A 26,097-nucleotide genomic window follows, 5' to 3' on the forward strand; every position below is an offset into this window, starting at 1 on the left:
TAATATGTGCAATGAATAATAGTAATATAAATAAAAGTGTTTTATATCTTTTTAACATTAGCATTTTTTTCTGCTATGAGAAAATTTTCCAAAAAATACAATTTTGGATTTATTCTGTGCAAAATTCACACATGGGGTTGCATAAAAATAGCACTTTCTACAGAGAATAATAACTTTTCTGTAAAAAATTTCTGAGTAGAGATGAGAAAGTTCAGGAAATATTAAGAATACAAGGTAAACAGAAATGTCTTGTGTACTGAACTTCTTGTCCTAAATTTTCTTTAGAAAATCTCTTAAACAGTATATGAACAATAGCTGAGCAAAGCTCAAACTTTTATGCTCCAAATAAGTTTTATTCATATGTCCTAATATCATAAACACATACAAAGCAAGCAAGTCAGAAATCATATGCACTAGGGATCTGAAAAGTGACAAGTTACTGTTTCTGATTTCCAGTTCAGGCATCCAGCTGTTCATCTTGTCTTTACATCCCTCTCACAAACCTCAGAGGCTCTGCAGCCTGGAGCTCAACCTCTGCACAACAGTAATCAAACTGAACAGGAAGAAAAAAAATTAACCTGTGTAAACATTTCTCTCCAACTCACTCCCTCAAAAATTCCCAATGGCTGAAAACCCAACAAAAGATCAGTGTTAAGCATTTGCCAGAAAGCAGCATTCCAAAAAACGAACTTACAGCTCTAAACACAAGTTGCTTTTTGCCCATTGCCAATTACATGGGTAATGGAGACTAAGCAAGAAGCCGTGTGTTGAGCCAATGATAATTCCACAAGGATAGAAGCAGGCCAACCAATGGAAACCATTATGGAAAGTTCAGACCCAGGGCACTACTTCATCCATCAAGGCCTTGTTGTGATCTCTGACTTCATGAAAACCTAGGTTCAAAGATGAGAACAAGAATAGTATCTTGAAAAAGTAGGGAGACACTCAAAATTTCTCATAATCAACATAGCTATCTCTGGATTAAATGATTAATAGATTTCAGCAAACATGATGTCAAGTCCCTGTTTGCTCTGTTTGGTAGACTCTATGTGTTAACAGCAGTTCTGCATCTCTCTGGATCAGCAAGATCAGAGGTAGGCAACTAGAGCAAGTCTTGGGAAATAAAATTGCCAAGAATTTTAAAAAGAATTACAGTTAGACATGCAGTTCTGGTTTTGAAGATAAATAAATTAAGTAAGCAAGCAGGTAGTGAAGAATCTGCAATCTACAGAAAAAAGTGAGTTGTTGTTGCTGGAGACTTCCAGGAGAAAGAGGGGCCAAAGGCTACAAAAACAGACTTAAGGACTGCATGTGGCCCTGTAGCAGCATTTTGTTCATGAAGAGCAAGTCCGGCCCTACCTTGAACCAACAGCCAAAATGAAGCTTAGGTATACAAAGAAATATTGAAGCATCTTTCTGGGAGAAAGAGGTTTGTAGAATAAGCTATCATAGGCCCTATCTACATGGGCCATTTAATGCAGCTTCAAGACAATTTGAACCAGCATATTAAATATTTTCCTCAATATGCTGATATGTGAATTCATGCTCATTAATTGAAAGAGGTTCTAAGTCATTTCCATTTCAGTCTGGTGGATGTGTAGACTAATGTGGCTCCAAGCAAACTCAAAACTACGGCAACCATTAAATGCACTGAAAAGTTCAAGCTAAGCCTTCAATGTGCTGCAGCAGACCCCAAGCCCATTGTCGACACCCACTCCTGCAAACGTGCTTTGTAGAATTTGGAACTTGGGGCAATGGGGCTGCCAAAAAATGCCTCAAGTGTAACTGAATAATTTTTCACCTTTCCTTTTGTTTCTACCTCCTATGCCTCCAAAGTACAGGTGTGCATCTTTCCTAAAAAGGGGCGGGGGGGGGGGTCCATAGAGTGGTTTGAGGGTAAATTTAATCACCTTCATGGCTTCAAGCTAGTTCCACAGAAGCCAATCTAATCACCTGCACTGCAAAACCTGTTCTCAAACTGCGTCCAAGCCAACTTAAGTGGTCAGTATAGATATGCTCATACAGACACAGTCTATTCTATCAGATGCATTAAACATTTAACATATGCTTTTCGCACAGCTGTAATGCTAATGACTTCACAGCACAAAGTCAAAGGAGATTTAAGACTTTCTTCTCTAGTTCCAATTCCAGTCAAAACAGACAGCAATTGAAGTACTTCAATAGAGAAGGAAAGAATAACTGAAAGTGTTGCTAGTGCAGAACTCATCTATCTCAGCCAACATCATATTGCTGGTGACATAGAGCCCATTCTTACCTCGTTTTTTAAAATGACAATTTAAGTGCTACTTACATTACTAGTGTTATGCAGTTCAACCTGTATTTGAAACCTTACAAATGGCCCTCCCAATCAGGCATGTAGCCGGGGGGGGGGGGGGGGCTTGAGGGGCTTCAGCCCCCCCCCCCGAAATTCTCAGGTTGGTCCGCTAGAAGGCCTTACATTTATTATTTAAACTCTGTTATGTTTATTCATATCATGATCTGATCACCTTGCTCAATATATTCTATATGCATGGGGGTATTGGGATAACGATACAAAAGGTTTGCTAGGGTAGATCCTCTCTCACTCAGACTCAGCCCCCCCCCCCCCGAAATCAAAATCCCAGCCTCCCCCCCCCGAATCAAAATCACAGGCCCCCCCCCCCAAAATCAAAATACCACCCCACCCCGCAAATCAAAATCCTGGCTACGGGCCTGCTCCCAATATATAATTAATGAAAGAGTTGTCATTTTACAAAAAAAAATGTTGACCTTTCAGTGTAAGTAGAATAAAAGGCTTCTAGGCTATTTCAAGATGAGGCTCTAGCTTCATCCAACAAATAGATTCATAACTATTTTGAGAGACTGACTCTGGGTGGCAGTCTTTCAGAAAAGTGACCAAGATCTTCTGGGGATTCAACCATGACATCACATTTTAAAGCATTTCTTTTCTGCCAGAAATGTGTGCAACTACCTCTGCAAAAGTCTTCCAGGAGATCACCATTAAACTAGGTCTGAAATTTTGGACACTAAGTTGGAAGTAAATTAGAAATATGATTCCATTTCAACTCCAGGTGTTTTTCTCTCTGTTTATGCTGTCTTTATTTGATGGCAGCATTCCACATGTTACGTAAAAAGTGAGATCTGATATGAAAATTTCTTCCTTATGCTTCTGTCACTTATTGTGATGGACCTATTCCGGGAAAACAAACATCTGTACTGTTTTATAACACAAATTGAAATTTCAAACACTGGTGAATTTCCATATAGTATTGAAGTGATTCTTTCTGCCTGTTTCTATATAACTACAAACAATGCTTACTAAGCCAGAAAGAAAGGCCCTGAAAACTAAATAAAAGGAATGGTTCAAAATATGTGCTGTCTGACATGCACAACAAGATGTCTCTCTCCTCCATTCCATGTTTTGTCAACTGCTTCTTATTCCTATAATTTGCTGCTTGAGGTGGTGGCCTCAATCTCCCTAATACTAGACCCAGTCCCAGCAACTATTACAACTGTGTCCAAATCAGATGTGCATGAAAATAAGATAAAATCAGTCACAGAAGTTCTAAGTGTTTTATGTTCTATGAAGCTGATGATGCTGACAGCAATACTTCCTCTTTGCACAGATACGGATTGTTTTTGGAAGGCAACTACTCACTCTGAGAAAGAACCTAGGATAAAATTCTTTTTCTTTGAATCCCCACATGCCTATAAATGTGCTTCACCATTACTATGCCTGAATGGAAGAAAGAAGCAATGGGGATGGGATTCATTGTGCAGTTTATGATTTTGTCATGATTCAGAATGAAAATGACAGTGCTATATTAACATTTACAAGCTCTCAAGGGAATCACTAGGCAAAATCTTAATGCTGAAGTAAGTGTTTCATATTTATATATACAAGGAAACAGTTTTTTTCCGAGAAAGGCAACCTGTGACAAAAACACTCAAAACTCCAACCCTTCCTTTGTTTATAGGTTATTTTATTTCAGTACACAGCTGGGCATATTTTAAACTTTGCTGAAAAATGCAGATACCTTCTGTCTATCCCTTTTCCTGTCAGGGCAACCACTGTGGTTGCTGACTAGATAAAATATTTTAAAGGAATGTAGTAGCAAAGAAGACATACCCACAGCTATTCTACCAGTGTTGATGTCATGAATGTTTCAATACTAGACTTCCCATCATTAAATTCAAGACATATATATTTTGGCATTCTGCTTCAACAGTTTATCAGACATTATAATGACTATGAGATATGGTTAGGTTCAGGTGCCTGAAATCCCTCAATACATGGGGCATAGTTTAAAGTTCAAATGGCATGCGTGGCATAACATGCAAGCCTATTTCAAATGGTAGACATATGCTCCCTTGGGCATTTATTGGCTAGAATAAGGTGCACATGTTCAGAAATAATTGTGGCTGTTTTTTTTGTAACTGAGCATACAGTGGTTTCATTCCTGGTCTCCAGAGAATACACTGTAAATACAGCATTGTAATGGCTGCTCTTTTTTCAGCTTCAGCCCAATGGTTCCTGGATGCCCCAAAGCCTCCTTTGACCACTAAATGACTCAGATGGCCCTTGGAGGAGGTCTGTGGGGTGTGGTGGGGGCCACTGTGCAAGAAACTACCAAACAACTCCTTGCACAATTATCATAAAAGGGTGATCACCAATAGGACTCTGGCCTACAACATTCAGCTTGTTGAGTTTAACTTTGGTTGTAATGTAGGTTGTATGCTGGTGGCACAGTGCGTTAAAGCGCAGAGCTGCTGAACTTGCAGACCAAAAGGTCCCAGGTTCAAATCCCGGGAGAGGAATGAGCGCTCCCTGTTAGCCCCAGCTCCTGCTAACCTAGCAATTTGAAAACATGCAAATGTGAGTAGATTAATAGGTACTGCTCCGACGGGAAGGTAATGGTGTTCCATGCAGTCATGCCGGCCACATGACCTTGGAGATGTCTATGGAAAATGCCGGCTCTTCGGCTTGGAAATGGAGATGAGCACCAACCCCCAGAGTTGGTCACGACTGGACTTAACATCAGGGGAAACCTTTACCTTTACCTATGCTGTATGTGTATGTGTTAAATGTCAATAAAACATATGTGAAGTGGGATTCAGCAGTGAATATATATTTTGAAGCATACTGAATAACTAATGTTTCATGGTATGTCTCCTTTGTTTTGAACTTCAGGTGCTCATGCATACTCTTACGTAATATTCATAATTTAAATTTTACTCCACTAAGCTATTTCTAGATATTCTGTTACAGGTACACAGAAAATTAGGCAACGTACTACATTTCAAATGTAGTTGAGGTAAATTAACATGTGAAGGTGCGTGGAAGGCATGCATTCATTTGTAGAATTGAATGACACCACCTCTTTGTCTTTTATTATATAATCTGAAATGTACTTGCAAGATTTAACTACAATCAGTTAATGCACCAATCAGATCATAACGTCCATGGTACAAAATATGTACTTCTCCCTATACAGAATTTAATCTTTCCATTAAAAAAACACTGACATGAAGCAATCTAAGTGTCATCACATTGGTGGATGTGATTTTCTAGCAACATATGGAATTCATGCACCATCTAGGGGAAAATATCCCATTCCATTTTCCTGTTTGATTGTTCTGCCATGCAATTCAGCATAAGAAACTTTGGGGTGGTTTGGATTATCAGGAGAACAATTAGCCATAATGTAAACAGATTGCAGCAGAATGTCTTTAACATACAAACTTCTGTTTTCAGTTAACATTTGGATTTATAGTTCCTTGGGGTAGTTGCCTTCTTTCCCTTCTCAGTCAATATTTGCTCTCAAGTCAATAAATCTTCATATGGACCACAATACAGAAACCAGTAATTGTTTAATACCAACTTGGCATCCAGTATAAAGGCCAAAGGAAGATTTCAATCTCCCAGTTTCCTTTGCATCTGGAAAAACTTTTACCCATTCAGTATAATTTGTTTGCCTTTAGGCTTCATGTTGATTATGGATCATTTCTGCTATCTATAATTGCTATGCAAAAGGCCCCTGCCTTGGAGTTGGAAACCTATATCTGTGTGCACTCCAGGAATAGCAAAGAAATTAAGATGGCATCTCCTTGAAAGTCAGAAATTGAGGAAACTTGAACAAGAAACCATGAGAAAAGGGAGTGGGTTGTTGAACAATTATTCAGAAAACAAATAGAGGAATCCATAAAGTACCATACAAGTGAAAAAAGGAAAGACATTATGTTTTTAAGGAAATAAGATTTGAATGATGGACAGAATAGATATTTGGATAAACAGCCTATTTAAGAGTTGTCTGTAACTTTCATGGAAAAATATAAACACAAGGAGCCATAGTTGCAGTAACTTTTAAGGTAATTCAACTTTCTATCATGTACAAGAACACAATATGTGAAATGCATGACAGTGTGGACAAATAAGAAAAGACCTAACAGACAAATCTGAACTAATCAGTGGGCTGATTCAACTAGTTAGTTTCATTCTAACAGTAATATACAGCTCAATAGAACAGATATTGAATATTTACAGTACATACCAACTGGTCAGGAGACACAACTCCCCCCCCCCCAAGAACTCTGGTATCTGGCATCTCTGACACTGGACTCTTGACTAGTTGGCTAGTTTACCCATCTTTAGTGTTTGTTTGGATTTAGATTTGGATTTATGACATGCTTCCTAACAGACTCCCTGGCCTATCTCACAGAACTGGTCTAAGAAGTTTTGCTGGAGTCGCCCAGACTTTTGCTTCTGGGAAACCAACAGAACATTAAAAACCAGTTCATCATGTGAAGGTGGGTGATTTGTAGTATCCACGAAAAACATGGATCTACCCTAAATGGTTTTCAGACATATGCACTTGGCAGATTATACCCTTGATGCGGTTTCAGTTCAGAACATAAAGATCTGTGGGTTGACTTCACTAACACCCCCAAGTTGTCATGGACAGATCATTTTCTGGTGAGGGTTAGTATCACAGCTATAACCTGCCCCTGCAGGGGTGGAAGGCCTATTAAAATGTTCCACCCTTGACAGCTAATGGACCCTTTGGAGGCCTTAGGGTTTTAGGTCTGATATCAGCAGTGATCCCACTGAAGCCCTGGTCAATAAGTGGAATCAAAATCTAACCAGGGTGATTGACAAGATTGCTCTCAAACATCTTCTCTGACCTGTTACTAACCAGGCACTGTGGTATATAGAGACACTTAGAGAACTGAAAAGAGAAGGATGATAAATAGAGTACAGATGTGGAAAACCTGACATCTATGTGAGAAGAGACAATATAGAGACATTTATGTTCCTATAAGGGGCAATACACACAGGAAAGAAAGATTTCTTCTTTGCATATACTTAGTCTGCGAATTTTCACCCAGCTGAGCTATTTAGGTTTTTAACTCAGGCACCCTCCCCTCTGAACCTGCAACGGTATTATAACGCTCAGTAGTTCATTTTAATGACCATTTCACAAATATTTATTTATTTATTTATTTATTTGTTAGACTTGTATAACGCTACTCCCAGTTTGGCTCAGAGCGGTTTACAGAAATAGATTAAAACAATACACTTAGCTTTAATATGGAAGAAGGAGAAGGGTGCTTTCTCCCTCGTACCCCTCCCAGTCTCCTATGCAAGTCACAAGACACGGAAGGAGGAAAGGGGAACCTCCAAGCAACAGCTATGTCATTTTGTCTCTGCTATAGCTACCAGCAACACACAGGGAGTAGTGTGGCAGTTTGTCTCCGGTCTAGCAACACCAAATCACTGGGTAGTAGGGATGTCCAATTTTGGACACAGATTGTGGCATACATTATTTGTTAGTGTAGAGCCACTTGTGGTTAGATCATGCACGGCCTTGGAATTTCTGTGCAAGCTGTTTAAATTTTCTAACAAACATGTAATTTCGAAGAGAGGACTTGGGTTTTCCTGGGGGAAGGGGGGTAGTCCTGAGTTTCCCTTCTGTAAGTCCTGTATAAATTAATTAAAAGTTGCAGACCACACTGAAAGGAAAAACACACATCATAGACTTTCCAAATGACCTTTATAAGCCTTGCCGTCTCTGCCATGGTGCCTGCTCTCTTCCACAATATTTTTAAAAAATATAAATATTCAGTTCCTGTCCTAAACACACACCGTCTTTATAAACTGCATGCTATATTTGAGAGCTGACATAAAAAACTCAACAATTGGAATAAATGAACATTAAAATCAATTCCTTCTAAAAAGGTCTTAAGTGAAATTACTTGATACTAATTTTTCACAACCATTTTCTTTATCTATAAATTGTAAATAGGACACCGTTTGTAGGAACACATGGAAAAGAAAAATGGATCCAACTACAGCTGTCTTATTTGCATCTAAATTTCCAGTCATTTTTATCCCATCATTTAAAACTTGTCCAACAATTTATTGTACACTATGGGAATGACATAAAGGTTAGTTACGTTAGCCAATGGGCTTCCATTATATTTGAGCAACTCACAATTTATTTATTTATTTATTGCATTTATATACACCGCTTTTCTCACCCCTGGGGGGACTCACATGAAATAAATGGCAAAATTTCAATGCCTTACATACAATAAAAACAGTATTATCACACATCTAAAAAAATAACATAGGACTATAAATTAAACAATTAAAACTATAAACCACCAAATATAAACATGTTATGCAATATTTACGTAAAGTTCATGATGAAGGTTTCGGAATTACGTATTGTCAATATGCTAACCGCAGGTTATCTTTACTACCTGAGTCAGGAGAAATGCTGCAATAGTATTTGGGAACAGTAAAAAAGACTGGGTGAAATCCAATCATGACATACCAGAGGCACTGTTGGTAGATCACTTGTCTATCCCCGAAGGTAAACATTTGGGAGATTAATGTTATTCTCCATTGACTTCATGAAGAACCACATGCAGTCAGTCCAAGCATACCATTAAATTATGTGAATCATCAAAGTAACGACACAAATGCTATCAGTTGAAATGGGTGTTTCCTGAAATCTTTCTTCTAAGGGAAGTCTGCTCACATCTAAGCCAGTGTTACTCAAAAGGCTGGAACTTTGGCAATCAGAAAATTAAATCCACTGTTTTCATTCTCCAAATGTTAATTAGATACACTTAAAGATTTGTTTGATGGCTCTGCTACAACTTGATGCACATTTATGGAGTGTCTGGTGAAAACACAGACCTCATTCTCACCATCGCTACAATATGGTCTGATTACCTTTCATTTGAAATTTTACTTGCTTTCTCCTTAAGATGAAGTGAAATCTAAAATGAGTTAAGCATCCATGGAGTGTGTGGGGGTGAGCATACACAACTCATTTCCCCAACCTATGGGCTACACCCATTTATTTTTATGGGGTTTATCACTTCAGTTTTAGTAAAAATGCTGTTTGTCATCTAAATAAAATATTTGTTAATTCCTGTCAAGTTGGCTTTTGTGTATGGTGAACTTATGAATGAGCAGCCTCCAAGTCATCAACAGCCATGATCAGTTCTTGCAGATGGCTTCCTTCATTGAATATAACCATCTGTAATGTGGTCTTCTTCTTTTCCTACTGTTTTCTATCTTACCAAGAATTATTGTCTTTCTACTGAGTCATGGTTTCTTATGAAGATAGTCTCAGTTTAGTCATTCTGGCTTCTAGGGAGAGTTCTAGCTTGATTTGCTTTTATTTGTCCCTTTAGAAGTCCACATTTCAAATGAATCAATTTTCTTCCTACTAGCTATCTCCACTGTCCAGCTTTCACAACCATGTATAGAAACCGGCAACACAGTCCCATGGGCAATCTTACTTTAGTATTATGTATCCTTATAACTCAGGATCTTTAGTTTCTTCATAGCTGTTCTTAGACTTCTTGATTTCATGACATGGGAGGCCCTACCAGCAGCTCTATTGTCATCAGCATAGCCTCTTGTTTCACAGAAGCATGCAATCCCATAGTGTCATAGTGGGAAATAAGATATACCTCCTCAACAGCATGTAAATTGATGTGTGTGCCCCCAGGAGGCCTATGGAAGTACAATCTTCTAATTTATTTATTTTTGCACGAAAAATGGACAACCACCACCTTTACTACCACCATAGCCTTACTTTATGGGGCATATGAGTCTTGTCTTTGATCTACAGCCTCAACACAGCCACAACTGCCAATCAACCTTTTCAGTTAAGAAGGGGTGATCCACAGCTATAAATGGGGAGGGGATAAATACTTGGAGCTTCACTGTATTACAGCTGACACGGTGGGAGAAAAACAGAATAAAAAATATTGGAATAAATACTATGTGACAATTTAAGCCTTTCCCTCTAGAACCTATTACTATTTGGGACAGGAGATTTTTTTTTAAATTTGTTTGCTTATACACCTGCCAAACCACCTCTTGTCTAATGGATAAAACATTTAAAACATTAAATACATGACTAGAAACAATTAAAAGCAACCTAAAACCCCTATCAAAAAGAGCCCCCAGATCATATATAATTAAATTTAGCTAACAAAAGCATGTAGTCTTGGGAACCAAAGGCCAATGCAAAATAACATACTCATCCGTTGTTTTTGTTGAATAATTGGAAGAGCTTTGGTACCCTAATTATATAATTTAGAGTACCAAAGATCAAATCTGAACTATTTTAGGTAGAGTTATGTTTTTTTATCATTATCATTTAATGCTATATTTGACAACTGAACTGACTACTATGCTAACAAGACCAAAACAGATCATTAAAGTGATCATTAGCAGTTTCCATAACTCACTTAGAAGAAAAAAGTGTAAGTTGATCCTAGGTAATATTTTTCTTTCGTCCCTATCCTCCCTGAATGCTGCTGAATAATCCCTGTCAAAAGAAGTCTTCAGCTCTATAGTCCAAAGCAATATTTCTTAAAGATATATTTGCCCTTGAAATAGATCCATCTGCACTCAATGACCAGCATTTTTTCTAGTCTATTTCATAAGGAAATCTATCCCAAGGTTTTCTCCTTCCTCCCACCTTCTTTCAGCATGCAAGGATTTGAGGCTTGTTCTATAGTGCTATATTATCAAGACACCAGAGCTATTTTTCAGGAAGACAGTATAAACATTTCCAGTAAGAGGAATTCATATAAATTCATTTCCCAAATGGTGCTTCAGCTGTTCTTGGTTGTAAAGCTTAAATGTGAAAACAAAGAAAGAAAGCTTTCAGTCTCTTAGCTTTTCTACTATACAAGCAGACATATCTAACATTTATTTAAGGGTTGAAGAAACACACTAGCAAATCCATATAATATTCCTGGGTGCAGATTTAATACTGTTCCTTGCACTCAGTAATAGGTTGATGTGAAATCCAACTCATACTAACACATCCTTCTTGCCATGTCTACATCTTCAGTCTTGAGATCCCATACTTCAGCTCAAAGACCTATCTGACCTCCATCCTAATTAATTTGAAAGCCAACAGCAGCCCATAAAGATCTGAAAAAGTATAAGCTTTTCACCATGTCATTATATTGGGGAAAAGGTTCAGAGAAACAGTGATATGATCAAGATGATGATTGCCTTTTTTGTTTGTTTAGGTTTTCTAAAAAATGTACTGACAAAATAGGAATTTCTAGGAACAAAATCAGCAGGATTCAATTCAACCACAAAAGAATGTTGCCTTTTCTGTGCCATGTCACTGAATCAAAATACCCCATATAGGTGTGGATGTAGGAGTTGTTAGCTCATTGTATTGCTTTCTTGCCTTATTCGTTGTATTGTATTGCCTTGTCAAATGTGACTCAAGAAAACAGATTTTAATCTGCTTAGACTTTCTACATATTGAATTTTCACCTGTACACAAGTTTAAAGTGTATACTTAAAAATGAAAATGTATCAAATGTACCTTCGTAAGACATTTGTCCTTAAAAGTCATAATGCCTACAAGCAAGACATAAAAAAGCTATTCTGCTAATAATAATAATAATAATAATAATAATAATAATAATAATAACAACAACTATTTATTTCCTGGTTTTTTCCCTGTGGGAACTCACAGCAGCTAACAATCCCACACTTAGTCAATTTTAAAAAGCGCAATACAAAAGTTAAAAAACAAATAGTAACAGTGTGGTAAAAACAGTGTCAGTTTAAGTTTTCAAGAAATATACAAATGGAAATATGTAGAAGGAATTCGTATTTATTACTATATATACTGTATAAGAAAGAAAAAATTGGCATAGATTAACCTCAAAAACCTGGGTCAACGTACACATGGGTCAATGTGATCCAGTGCGAAGGAAGTGGCAAGAGGCAGAGGCAAAAAGTACTTCCAAAACATTCTACCTTGCCCAAAACATTTTTAATAAGGGCTTCTTGCATAAGTTTCTCTGCAGGGAGGCTATGGTGGCCATTTTAATAGGGGCAGGCAGACTTTAAAAATATGACAGTACTATCGAAGGCATGAATGACTCTGATTAAATTCACTCTCTCGAATAAAGATGTCAAAGGTACTACTGACCACAAAAGCCACCTAGCCTCTCAGGGGCAATCCAGATTCCAAGACTACCTCTAAACCGTGAATCTGGTCTTTTAGAGTTAATGCATCCACACCCATAACAGACCATAATTTCAGGCTGGGTTTCTTATTGACCAAAAGAAGACCTATCTTGTGTCTGAATTATTCACTCTCTCACTGAATATTGAGAACAGCCCAAGATCTGCGCAGCCTCCTTGGCACCAGCTGTGAAAGACAGATAGTCCAGTGTGAGCTCCAACACCAAAGCTATGGATGACCTCTTTTGATTGCTTTATGTAGGTGTTTACTAGTCTAGGAAATAGTAGTGAAACTATAGGAACCGATGAGGCTGAATAATAATCCTACAGCACCACTTCTAACAGTATTCTGTCAACAGAATCGCAACTACTGCAAATGGTGCTCCAAAGCCCTGTATCTCCATATGGGTCAAATAGTATGATCCATGATACTGAATGCAACTGAGAGGTCCAACAGAACCAAGAAGGATACCAGTTCCCATACAGCTCGGCCAGGGAGTCCGTTAGGCAACAGGGTGGATGGTACACTAACAGAATCCCTGGTTTTCAGACTCAGGCACACACACTCAATGTGATTCAGCTCCCTAATAGGTACTCTGGTCAGGTCAAGATGGTCTTTTATAGACCACAGTTACCCCATCCCCCTGCCCACTTTTCCTCACCTGCTCACAGACACAATACTCGGCTGGGAGGGCCTGTGCCCAAGTTGGAGCACTATAATCTCCCAGCCAAGTTTCTGTGAAGCATGCCAGGTCAGTCCCCTCATCTTTGAGGTCATAGATGATATGTGTCTTATTTTTCACTGACCAGGCATTGCTTAAGATCGAGGTGAAGTTTTGTGGGTGGTCTGACTCACTCTCCAAGTTTCCCAGGCTGGCAGGGTGAATGAAAGGTGGGATAGGTATTAAACACCTTTTCCTCCTTCCTTTATAAGGACATGTGACCATGCCAGAGTGGATCACCAGAGAAACACACAATTTGTAGACTGGAAGGAAGCCACTGGGAGTCCCCGATTAAATGTTAACTAGAAGAAATTTTGGAAAAAATAGCATAATAATTTATCTGAGCAATGCTGAGTTTGCATGGCATAATATATGGCATTATAGAATCGAATCTCAACAAAACATAAAATGTTTTCATTCTGTGATCATGGTATTGTCAATCCTTGGAAGGTATAGGACACAAAGGTAGGCTCACACAGCTGGTGCTATGGAAACTTTATTGAATCCGTCTTGCCAAGATGATCACAAAGCTTACACTGCCCCTTTTCCGCCAGCCCCCCAGTATATCAAGTTGCTTCTTCCCTCCCCCTCCCACATTTCCCCTTTCCCATTCACACCTCCCCGTCAACAGTCCTTTCCCATGTTTGAAAACCAGAGCAGGTCATAAATCAGTCTTTCCATTCGGATGTGAAAAGTTCAGGTGGGTGAATGCTGAGCTTTTTGCATCTTTACAGGTATTATTTCTAAAAGTAATTAATAAAATATATTAGGCATTTAAAAGGTTGAGGTATTGCTTAGATTTTAGCTATGAGATATCCAGAAATTTACATTGCTAGATATTTGACAGTTTAAATATCTCATGAAATTAACCTAATTTAAATAGTATTTTACACACAAAAAAAATATTTTTAGAACCGAGTTTGAAATAAATGATTTTAGGCTGCAATCCTATGCTCATTTTCCAGGAATATGACTCACGGAATGAACCGAAGTTACTTCTACATACAGTACGACCCTTGGATGTTCTGGGAATACATTCCAGAGGAAGTATATTTGAAAATCCCTGTTATGCAGGTGACACCATGTGCCCTATGTTTGGACCCTTGGTCAGTGGTATTAGTGGACTCATTATAAGATTAGAGTCTTGAATGTCACAAACTGTTATGGTGTCTTCTGGAGCTAATCACAAGGGATATCCAATGCCAATAGCTTTTCCCATAACAGTTGATGAGCATTAATTAATGTCAGTTTCCTCCTTTAAAAAAAGTTTGGGTTCATACAGGTTTTATATGCACCATATGCCCTTACATTTAATTTAGTACTAAAGACATTGATGCTCAGTAGAATTGTGATAGGAAATTACAGGAGTGTTTAAAATTATAGGTGACATTATAAATCATTGATTATATTTTGAAAAGAAACAGAAAGCTGCACTTTTTATATTCATACATCCATTGTCTCATCAAGATTTTTCACATGGCCTGCCCATTGTTTTGACATTTAAAAATAAACAAAGAAATTATACCCAAAAGTACACATAAGTTACCCAAAATAGTGTTTTTGCTTTATGTTTTGGATTCCAAACTATGGAATAAAGTATAAATTCAAGAAAAAGATCTTAACTCTGAAGAGTAAAGATGTCATCACAGGATTTTCATTGTTAATACTGTGTCATAAAATGTCTGAAATGCTCAGTTGATTGCCTTTTTAGGTGCCAGAGGAGAACATACCCTAATTTGTAATGTTCTTTTTTAGTTATATTTCTCTTCTATTTATCAAACATAAATCCTTTAAAACGCACTCTAGAGAAAAATAAGTGTGTTAATGATTTGGGGAGTGGGGGTGGCTTCAGTCTTAAATGGTTCTTCACAGGTTTCAAACCAATAACAATGGAATGGAAAGAAAGCAATTCTGCCAACAATTCTATAATCTGTGTTGTGTATGTATTTTTCATACTATGTGAACCCTATAAAACTGCTTCTCCAGGGAGCAACGTGGAGAGAAAAATGATACTCTCATCACAATGTGAAGTTTAACAACATTCATTGAGACTGGCAATTTCTAAGCCAATAATATGGCAGATCTATTCTTCTAAAGCATTTAGACCCAAAACAGAATCAACTAACATGAGAAACCACACTTTAAAATAAGGAAAATGCTTTATAATCTTTACCTAACATTTTCTTTAGAAACACTGACTTCATTCACCTGTCTTTTCTAATAGTTTTTGTGTGTGTCAGGAGTGACTTGAGAAACTGCAAGTCGCTTCTGGTGTGAGAGAACTGGCCATCTGCAAGCACGTTGCCCAGGGGATGCCCAGATGTTTTGATGTTTTTACCATCCTTGTGGGAGGCTTCTCTCATGTCCCCGCATGGAGCTGGAGCTGATAGAGGGAGCTCATCTGTGCTCTCCCCAGGTTGGATTTGAACCTGGCAGCCTTCAGGTTAGCAACCCAACCTTCAAGTCACAAGGCTTTAACCCACTACACCACCGGGGGTTCCATTATCTGCATGTAAGATGCAATGTCTGCACTTGCCAAGTTAACTCACATGCAAAGCTAGCATGCTTACCTCAGCTATATTTAACAATACACTGAGCAGCTATGCCTGTGATGCACGATCAGTAGAGATGACCAAAACTGTTTTAATAGTTTATTTTTCAGTAAGTCTGTTCCATTCTATTTCCATATGGATCTTAAAGATTCTTTAAAAATATTTGCAGATTTGTAATTCAACTCAACTTTTTTTTTTGCTTCAGTGATCCAAGGACTGTCTCCCTCTACACTGAAAATATAGCTGCAGTTCCCCTGAGGACTGATGAGATTGTATGCTGATCCCATTAAAATGGATCTTAGAACAAACTAAGCCTGAACTGATACTAGATGTAAAGATGGCTGTTTAAACTGTCATACTTGGACATGTCAAAAGATATGCTTCAATTAAAAATATAATAAATGTTTTGTTAAAGTGGAAGGTAATAGGTAACAAATAGAGAGCTCTAGGGGTAGACAAAGTCAACTTGACAGCAAATAATTACAAATAATGAAGAATTTGCTATTGCAAGATGTGGCAACCTCTAGTGTAAATTAATTTTTAAAAAAAGAATTATAAAAGTTTAGAGAAATGGATGAACACTTTTAATCAACAGTACCTGAGCAATAATGAGTGATTAGTCCAGCTGAATTATGGGGGTCTTCTGTAAACATGACTGAATTTGGAACCACTCCACGGAAAAGGATTTAACAAAAACTATTAGGCATTACACAATGGAAACTCTAGGCATCAGGAGCCACAGACAAACAACAGGACCCTGGTGCCATCATGTGCTGCTGGACATTCTCAGAAACATCTTGTTTTTTTACATTTCTCTACAAAGATATTGGTGGCATAAGCTTTTCAGAAGACTTAAACTCTTTTTTGATGTTGCTGGTTTAAAAAAAATGTTTTCCAGACAAAAACTATGTGAAATGTGAAAAGACAAAACTAGCGAGAGTAACCTTTGCACATCATTTTTCTGTAATGTTCTATATCTACTATTGCCAAGATATAAATCATTTTTCCTGATGTCAAGAAGTTTATTGCACTAAGTTAATCACAAGAAACTTTAAAAGAGGAAATAAGAAGAAATCCCAGATACAAAATAAAAAGAGCAGATGCAGTGTTTGATGGCAGAAAACCTGATTTCTCAGTGTCTGGTCTACATTTTCAGTTCTCATCACTTACCTGTGAAAAATGGTAGAAATAAAATTGAAATATTATTGATTTATGAATAACAGATCTTCCTCTGATACCTGTTCATTAAGCACTCTATTGATCTAACACCACAAAGGAAATTAAAATTCTAGGAAGGTCACATGAGACCCCCTCAACTTTTTCAAGTGCATGTTTGTATGGTCAGAGCTGCAGGTCCAGTCCAATAAATTGTAGTGTACATATTACTATCCTACAACACTTAATCATACTGCATATTGAAGCACAATATTCTAGCTCTCCACCACTAGTGCATTCAGCAGCTTGGAAACCATGTCTCCATGGTGCAATACCATGACGTGTCTGGTGAATAATAATGCAGCCACTGAATAGGGCTAATGTTTTTTTTTTGTTTTTGTTTGTTTTTTACCATCTGAACAGCAGATTTTCATCTAGTGAAGTTCCCAACTACACAGGGAAATCCTGAGAATTGGGGTGTTATTCAAATATTTGAAACTGTATGTAAAACTAGTTCCTATGTGTCTACTATTATGGATGCCGTACACCTCAGAGAAAGATTCATCCAGAAGAAAGACATAAAATGCATATAGATTCCAACAATGATTTAAACATCTAAACAGACAATATCTATTTCTTTTACATCACACTCTTCATAGTATTTCCTTAGCTATGCCAGTGTAGCATGCAATCAGCATGTAAAGCAGGGGAATATGAAAGAAGCCTCCTCGCAGGATCATGATACATAAGGCTGTTCCCTAGGCAATGTCTTCGTCAATGGCTACTTCTCTCACAACCAGAAGCGACTTGCAACATGCAACCAAACGAACAAACCAATGGACCTTTTCAGGACCAACAATGACAATAATCTAACTTTGTGTTTTCAAATACATTACAACCTGTAACATTCTGTTTGCTTCTGATATGATAAATAAAAGCATGCAAAGCAAGAAGAACATATAAATGACACTGGATAGATAAACTGTCATTGGAGACCTTTGATTTTCCACTGCCCTTGATCAGCTCATTGCATGCTTTGGGGTGGTTCATCAACCTTTCATTCCAGAAAATGCTAGAGTGTTATGACATCAACTACAGATGTGCATTCGGCCAAAAGACATGCCGTTCCTGGGTTCATTGTTGGCTGGCTCCTCATTCTGTTTACCAGGAAGTTACTCAAATCAGGAGGGGTGCTGCCATTTTCATTAGGCAAAGATTGAATCCCATTGGCTTTAATGGGAAACTGCAAGAGAGGGTTCTGGGAATTGTAATCACCAATTGTGTCCATTCTCAGCCAATCAGAGCATGGACACAACCAGGCTTTTTATTGGCTGAGAAACACACACAGAGAGAAAAAACTTCAACTCCCCTCATTCTCTGAGAGGAACTCAGAGACTTTTCATTGCCTGCCCCATGCCAGTGCTGCTGGGAAAGCGAGTTCCCAGCAGGGCCCACTCTGGAGGAGCCTTGAAAACTTTTATAAAGAAATGGATGGGTGCTTCTGCCGGGGGAGGGAGAAAAATACGCTGCAATAATCCCATCTTCTCCATAAGCCCCGCGGCAGCCCCTGCTTCAGGTAGATTGCACACATAACTCTCTCCTCTCCAATAGCCATTAAAATCTGGCTGTCTTAATCCATTTTGCTGGGCTTTTCGGCTCCCTCCTCCCAGTTCGGTTTTCAGAGATTATATGAAATGGACCACCGAATATTACAAATCATTTTTGTTTAAACTAATTCAAGCCCAAGCCTAATGTCAACAATAGCAGAGATGGTTGCTATGTAAACTGTGAGGCAGTTCTTCCTTCAAACCCACCACTTAGTAACTTGAAACTAATGAATGCTTAAATCTTAGGTCAGCCGAATTCAAATACAAACAAACATATTTAGTGTAAGATGAAAACAGGGGTAGATAGAGCAATTTTAGAATCCACTTTAAAAGAAGGTGACCACGTAATGCTAACATTTGCAAACAGGGCAAAGAAGAACATAGTCAAACATGGACCTTGGCTTTCAGGAATGTTAACTTTAAGTTCAAGGAATTACTCAAATGAATTCCATAGATAGATGTACTAAAGGAAAATGACACTAAGCAAAGATAGAAGCTACTGAAGTGTGAGTGCTGAAAATACAAGCACAAACAATCACTTGAAAGCAGAAAAATGGGAAATAAAGAAGAAAAATAGTCCATGTTCCCTTTACAGCTGGCATACATGAATCCAATATCAATTTTTCATTTTCTGTCATATTGAATAGCAGTAGAAAATTGAATGAACTATCAACACTAAAGCACTCAATGTAAAAACTCTTAAAACTAAAAAAAATGTAATCCTACAAACAGCACTGCTATTTAATTAGTTAAAATTGTTCTTTAATGTCAGTTACGTTAATGTCTTGAACGAATTTTCCACATTACTTAAATTTGGGACTATTGGTGGATAATTTGTGGTTTGCTCTCTGGGCTATCTTTAGTCATCTTAACTGGTTTCTTTACATCCACTAAGTATCACAAATGTGTTAAATGCTGATTAAGAAAATATTTTTATTTAGTAGCTAAAATGAACAAGTCAGTTTTCAAATTAAAATTAACATTAGTGTATAACTTAAATTTGAAAATGAAGACTTCCAAGCTCCGTTTTTAAATAACAGATTTTCTCGTCACCTCTGCAGGGTTACACAGGTTCAAGTATGTTACATGGAAGGAAAACGCTATAAATCTTTTAGCATCATATGAAAGCATTTCCTATTGAAGCAAACCTTTACCACAAATGACTATTAAATCCCTCTTTTCCTGCTATCAACCTGTAGAACAGCATGCTATTGCAGATATCAGCTTTTTGAAAAGAAAACCCACTGTAAAAATGTTAAAGGGTTCCCAGGCATTGAGTTATATTCAGTTTAAATGTCTTCACAAACAAACTAAATGTGTTGGGGGAAAAGGAATGAGAATTATGAGTTTTAAAACACGGCTAAATCTTCTTCCTCTTTCATATTTCCTTTGGGGTTTAGTTTTGTTTCTTTAGTGTTAGTAGAGTGTGTTGATTAGCTCCCTTGACAATACTAGCTACTTTGCTATTAAACACTTACTAATTATATACTATCGTAGTGGGCCAGTTCTATACAAATTCACTGTTCCTCAGCAGTAGGTAAAAAAACAACCATTTCCCAGTCTGCCAGCTATGTTATGGGAAGCCAAGGTATCAAAACTACTTCCTGGCTAGTAAATCCATAGGGATTTATTTGGAAGGCTGCCAGGTTTAGCCCGATACCTCAACATTTCTAAAGCATCACCAGCATCATATGTCAGAACCCACTGCTGACTTCCACTCCCACTCTTTTGTACAGCAGCCATTCCAGAGGTTCTGCTAAATTGTCATTTTGTTTAGCTCCATTTTCTGAATCATTTCCCTTCCAGGTGACCATGATAAAAATTACTATTAAACTTCAAGAAGTTCTGACTGAGATACTCCTTTCCTCTTCTCTCTCCATTCCTTTCACCTTCTTTATCATGTCTTTTATATGTAAGCTTGTGGGCAGGAAAGAACTGCTTTGTTTTATTCACCGTATGAAAGATGATGTGGAAGCATTTTCTGTTGAAGACTTGGATTTAAACAAATCATATATAACCCTGTCCCTCTTCTTCCATCCAGTTTCTAGAGGATTTGTAGCACATTCCTTGGCAATAATTTTGTTAATTTTACTCCCGTTTCACTCATTACTTACCGATAAAACACAGTATAATCCACCGTGGAGTGGCAACTCTGAAAATCCCACGCTTTGAGTTTCTGGCATTCTCGATGGGCACGAAGTTTTACCCTTACTGTTCCTTGGCACAGTTCTGGAAATTGTTTCCTTGGAGGGCGAGCACAAAATTCATTTGACTCCACACGCCAGGATTCCGCAAAATCATCCACATCAAACTTAAAGTTCCCATCCCCTCCAATCAGATCATCTCTTTTGTGCCCATTGTAGTTCCCACAAAGACCACAAAGCCGGCCCTTAAGATGTGGTGCAGCCATGACTTCAACAAAACTGTCTCCATCCCAAGAGATTTCCAGTCCTAAAAAAAGAAGTTGAGAAGAGAACGTTCATCTTCAGCAATGTACATGTGAATAACGTGAAGTTATGTGATATATTGAGCCAGAACTATTTATTCCTCCAGCCTAGTGATGAATACTCCTGCTGTTAACAGATAAAATCATGCTGTCCTCCAAATGTCATTGGAATGCAGCTTCAAGCATCCCTTAACTTGGCTATACTCTCCAGGACTTCTGGGGTTTGCATGCAAAACACTGAGACAGCTACATGATTACTGTTCTAAGTCCACAGTAACATGGCCTTTATATCCCTAATATGTGAGCTCTTTTAAACTGGAAAAGTCAGGAATTAAACCTGGAATATTAAGCCAGCAAATCATGCCCAACTACCAAACGATGGTTTCAACAGAACTTGTAAAGTTACATTGTTTGAGAAATTTGTTACAATCCCCAATTTTATGGTAAAAGCTTTCGTTATTCATTTATCAAAAGTAACTAAAAAGTTACCTTCTATAAACTTTTTTAAACCACCAGAACACTACAAGCAGTGACTTGTAATACAAAATACACTTTTTTCTCATCTCATTGTCATCTCATTCCCATTTTTGCTTCAATCCTACTAAGAGAGTATGAGGTATGGCAATTACAAAACAAATTACTTCAGATAATAGAAAAGGTAGAAAATGAAAAAGAAGTAGGTTGCTAAATGAGCAGGTATTATTGAATCTAAAACTTTATAATATATTTCTATCAAGAGTTGCTCAGAAAAGACTGTATTTCCTTTGTTGCTATAATAAAGTGTCACCTGCTCAGAATCCCACTTCTGCAGTGAGATGGGAAAGAGACCGAGACAGCATGGAATTCTGGGAAATGTAGTTTTGAAAGGAGAGGAGTCCTATGACAGAGAATTCAAAAGGCCTTGCCCTAAACTACATTTCCCAGAATTCTGCTCAGCATCAGAAAGTTCCAATTACGATTGGGGGGAGATCTGATCCTCCTAGCAGCAGCCAGAGTTCCAATAAATTGTTGAATCTGCAAAGAGGAGGACTGACTGATGCTTCAATACTAGTAAGTAAATTTGTGCTGGGCTGGGTAGAAATCTCTAAATTGAAGTTCTGTTGGCTAAAGACATTCAATGAGATAGCTGTTGTGGCTTTTTTAAAAGGTTTTGGCAGAACATTTTAAAAATCCCAAAAATCAGTAGGTTTATGAATATTTCTGAAGCTTGAGGAGAATGATCTCCTGTTATATTGTGTCATTGTCTAGAAAATTCAAGGAGATAGCTCTTCTAGGTTTTTTTTTAAACTGTTCTTTGTAAAAAATTTGAAAAATTCCCAAAAATCTGTGGATGTGTGAAATATTCAGAAACTTGATGAGCTATCAGTGATAAATGTGTTCTATAATCGTAGCAAGTTTTATATTAATATATCTAACAATGAGGGAAAAAGGAGCCTCCCAAAAGTTTCCCCATTGGCACAATTACTTAACAAAAAGTAACGAAAAAGTAGTTAACTCGTTGGACCCCGTCCAATTTCGTAAACATTTCGTAAACTATTTCGTAAACTATTTCTTAATGAGTATTGAAACATTTTTTTTCATTGATCACACAGGCCTAATATCCAGAAATTGCACATGCAACAGAATGTTGTGGTAGGTTAGACTGGAATTAAAGGGATCTCAACTTAGAATTCCTGCATTTAGAAAACACGTTAGCATATTACAAAAGACTAAACAGATGGTTATTGGATTAGCAGTCATGAGGATAAAAATCTTCCCACAGTTTAAGCCCAGAATAAGTGACAACCAAGAAAGGTGCGGCATTCACACTGTCACACTCTTCTAGTTAATTAAGCAGAAGTGGCTGTAGGACTCTGGATTCTGTTCCCACAACTCTTAACATAGTTAAATACACAGTATTTGACAAATAAAGATGCAATGAAATACTGTGATAGCCTTTACCACCTTGATTGCACAAACAGAAATAGCTGTAATTACTTTTGAAGAAGTAAACTATTCCTTTTAGCAGCCTAATCCTGTTGACCAACTTAGTAAAGACTGACAATGGAGAGAACAATGAAAAGTGCTAAAGAAAAGCAAGTTGTTTCTATAGTTCAGATGCTTACAAATCCCTCTTGTCTGCCACATACACAGAAATCATGCACATTTAATATATCATTGATCGTTTATCCTTCCTCAGCTGAACCTAGTATAGAAATTTGTTTTGGAGTTTTTTCACACATCATTCAGGCATATTTGCGCCTCCTGCTGAGGAATGTGGCCAGTGAGGAGGTACCTCAGACAACCTCAGGCACCAGGATGTGCAAGTAAGACTAAATTTAAGCAATAATCCTTCCCCCTTCCCCCCGAATTCCCTAGCCGGTCTAACTAATGGCTATGCTGTTTCAGGAATTCTAGCAGCTTTACTAATAAAGATTTCTGCTTAAGACCATAAAAAACCAACTACAGGCAGTCCCAAAGTTACAAACAAGATAGGTTATGTAGGTTTGTTCTTAAGTTGATTTTTTTTTTAAGTCAGAGTTTTGAATGGACAATACTGGGCCATTCAGATGATAAAGCATGTCGCTATATTGAAAAAAACTTTGAGATAATATGAAAATTGATATCAAATATTTTAATAAATAACAATATAATAATGATATATAAGGCCCAAAAGACGTGCAATAAGGACATTTAAAAACACATCACATCATTCTCAGTTAAAGAGTCAACTGATTGCCTATAATTGCCATTTAGAATAATGTTATACAATGATACCGACTTTTCTTTCTAAGGGCAGATTATGGATATATTTTAGATGTAAACTACTTTTTTGGCACTAGAATGACATGAAGGGGTAGCAGAAGGGAAGGGGCAATTTAAAAACATATTTTACTTGAATAAAGTCTTGGCCAGGCATAGGATTATCTGTCAAATTCTCTTTTTACTACACCTGTATTTTTTAAAAAACCTCAAGTCCTTTCTAAATAAAATGTGAACTCTTGAAAACTCAACTGAAATTATATTCTTTCTGATTTGCAACAGCTAAATTCAAGAGGTTCAGCTGTTCTCGGTATAGAAACAGCCATGTAGTACTAGCTCCCAGAAAAAGGACTTTTCAGTGCTAGTTTACCCATATATTTTAAAATTGAGCATTTACGTTTCATGGTAATATATTCTACTTTTCCAGTTTTATTAATGTTTATCAAAACAAAACTGAAACAAAATTCTCACCCACTCTGAGTACCAGGTTCAATCTGTCATTTCCAGAATCTCAGCAGGACTGAGAAAGAACTAGGCATGAAACTAGAAAATACTGTTATTCAAAACAGCCAATATTGGCAGTGATCTCCAAACACATTCTCCAGATTATTGGACTTCCATAAGCCTCAGCTGCTTTGGCCATTGATCGGAGATTTTGGGAACTGAAGTCCAAAACTTCTGGAAGAACAGTTTAGGAAAAACTGGGCTACATGGACTAGCAATCTGACTCAGCACAATATAGCTTCATGTTGACAGACTAGAATGTGTCCAGAGGAGGGCAACTAAAATGACCATGCCCTATGAAAAATGGCTTCAAGAGCTAGAGACATTTAGCCTGCAAAAGAGATGGTTCAGAGGATACATGATAGCTATGTTTAAATATTTGAAAGGGTGTCATAAGGAAGAGAGATCAGGCTTGTTTTCTGCTGCCCTAAAGACTAGAACTCGAAGCAATGGGTTCAAATTTCAGGAAAGGAGATTCCACTTGAACATTAGGAAGAACTTCCTGACCATAAGAGCTGTTCAGCAGTGGAACTCTCTGCATTAGCGTGTGGTAGAAGCTCCTTTTTTGAAGGCTTTTAAACAGAGGCTGGGTGGTCATCTGTTGAGGTTGCTTTGATTGAGTTTTTTGTACGTTGCAGGGGGTTGGACTAGATGGTCCATGTTTCTCTTCCAACTCTAAGATTCTATTATCTATGTGATTGTTTCCCTAGTTTAATATATAAGTGAATCACATATGAAATAGATGTAAGTCTTAGCAACACTGTTTTCACTCACTGTGAGTAGTAATTGAACTACTGTCTCATTGTCAATTCAACCCTCTATGCTCTTGTGTAGCTACCCTCAAGATCAAAATATCACACCAGCATTTTGTATGAAGAATATAAGCCTATCCCATTGTTAATGGAGAAATAATGTGGGTTGCAGTATGCTATAATTACATACTATTAAGTGAATCATGCTATGCCATGTTTGTTCTAGCTCTACCAAAACAAAGGCAATAATGTTTGCTGTAATTTGCTGAGCTGAGAGAAGAGCCAAACAGAACAACAAGAAAAGTAATATCTTAGTTAATTTAAAGCATCCCACGTTGATTTTCAGGAATTCAATGGAATTTCATAATTCAGTTGGCGCTGAAGAGAGACACTCAAGATGTTCTTAATTAGAGCTTATGAATAATGCTTCTCTTTTGTGCATTCTGCAGACAGCCACAAAAATTTTAGTCTTGCAACTGATAAATGAACCCATAGCTGAAGCTCTATTTTGTAGGGGGACAAAAGAGCAGGTGTATGAGCTCTTAGCTCAGGAGGAGACACTCCAAAATGGGTCTCTAGTGAGGATGGCTTTGCTTCACATCCATCTTTTGTCTGGTAGATCAAGGGCAATGGAGACACAAGCTTGGGAACCTGGATCTCTGTCAAATATTAGAGTATATATGTGCATGTTTTGAGTTTGGCTTTCTCTGTAAGCCTCCTCCCACCTACTGCTCTCCCTTTGCATGTGCATTCCCCAGGAACCTTTCCCCACCAGGATCCATAGGTGAGTGTTCACTAAATTTGTGAGAAAAGTGACTGGAGTGCATGGGAAAAGTGGTGGTGGTGGGATTATCTATTAATTTATCATTTTGAAAATATTTTCTCTAAGGAATCCAAGGTGGCTAAAAGTTTTCTAAAAATGAAGAAAACAGTAAAAGGAGCCGCAACATCAAGCTGAGGAAACAAAAACACAAATTTTGGATTCTTTCCCCATCGGCACATCTGTGAAGGTCAACAACTATCAGCCTGCCTCAAAGGCTTCCTCATGGAACAGTAATGGCTTAACCAGATGGTGAAACACACCAGAT

At 37.7% G+C, this 26,097-nt stretch overlaps 1 protein-coding gene across 1 annotated transcript in view; it reads right to left on the minus strand.

The window, feature by feature from the left end:
* bmper (BMP binding endothelial regulator) overlaps nucleotides 1-26,097 on the minus strand; it is a 208,335-nt gene that overhangs the window by 46,719 nt on the left and 135,519 nt on the right. The window contains exon 13 of the mRNA XM_003222264.4: nucleotides 20,680-21,016. Coding sequence (XP_003222312.2) covers nucleotides 20,680-21,016 — 337 coding nt within the window. The remainder of the gene's footprint in view (nucleotides 1-20,679; nucleotides 21,017-26,097) is intronic.

Source organism: Anolis carolinensis, chromosome 6 (assembly GCF_035594765.1).
Source record: "Anolis carolinensis isolate JA03-04 chromosome 6, rAnoCar3.1.pri, whole genome shotgun sequence".
Lineage (NCBI taxonomy): Eukaryota > Metazoa > Chordata > Lepidosauria > Squamata > Dactyloidae > Anolis > Anolis carolinensis.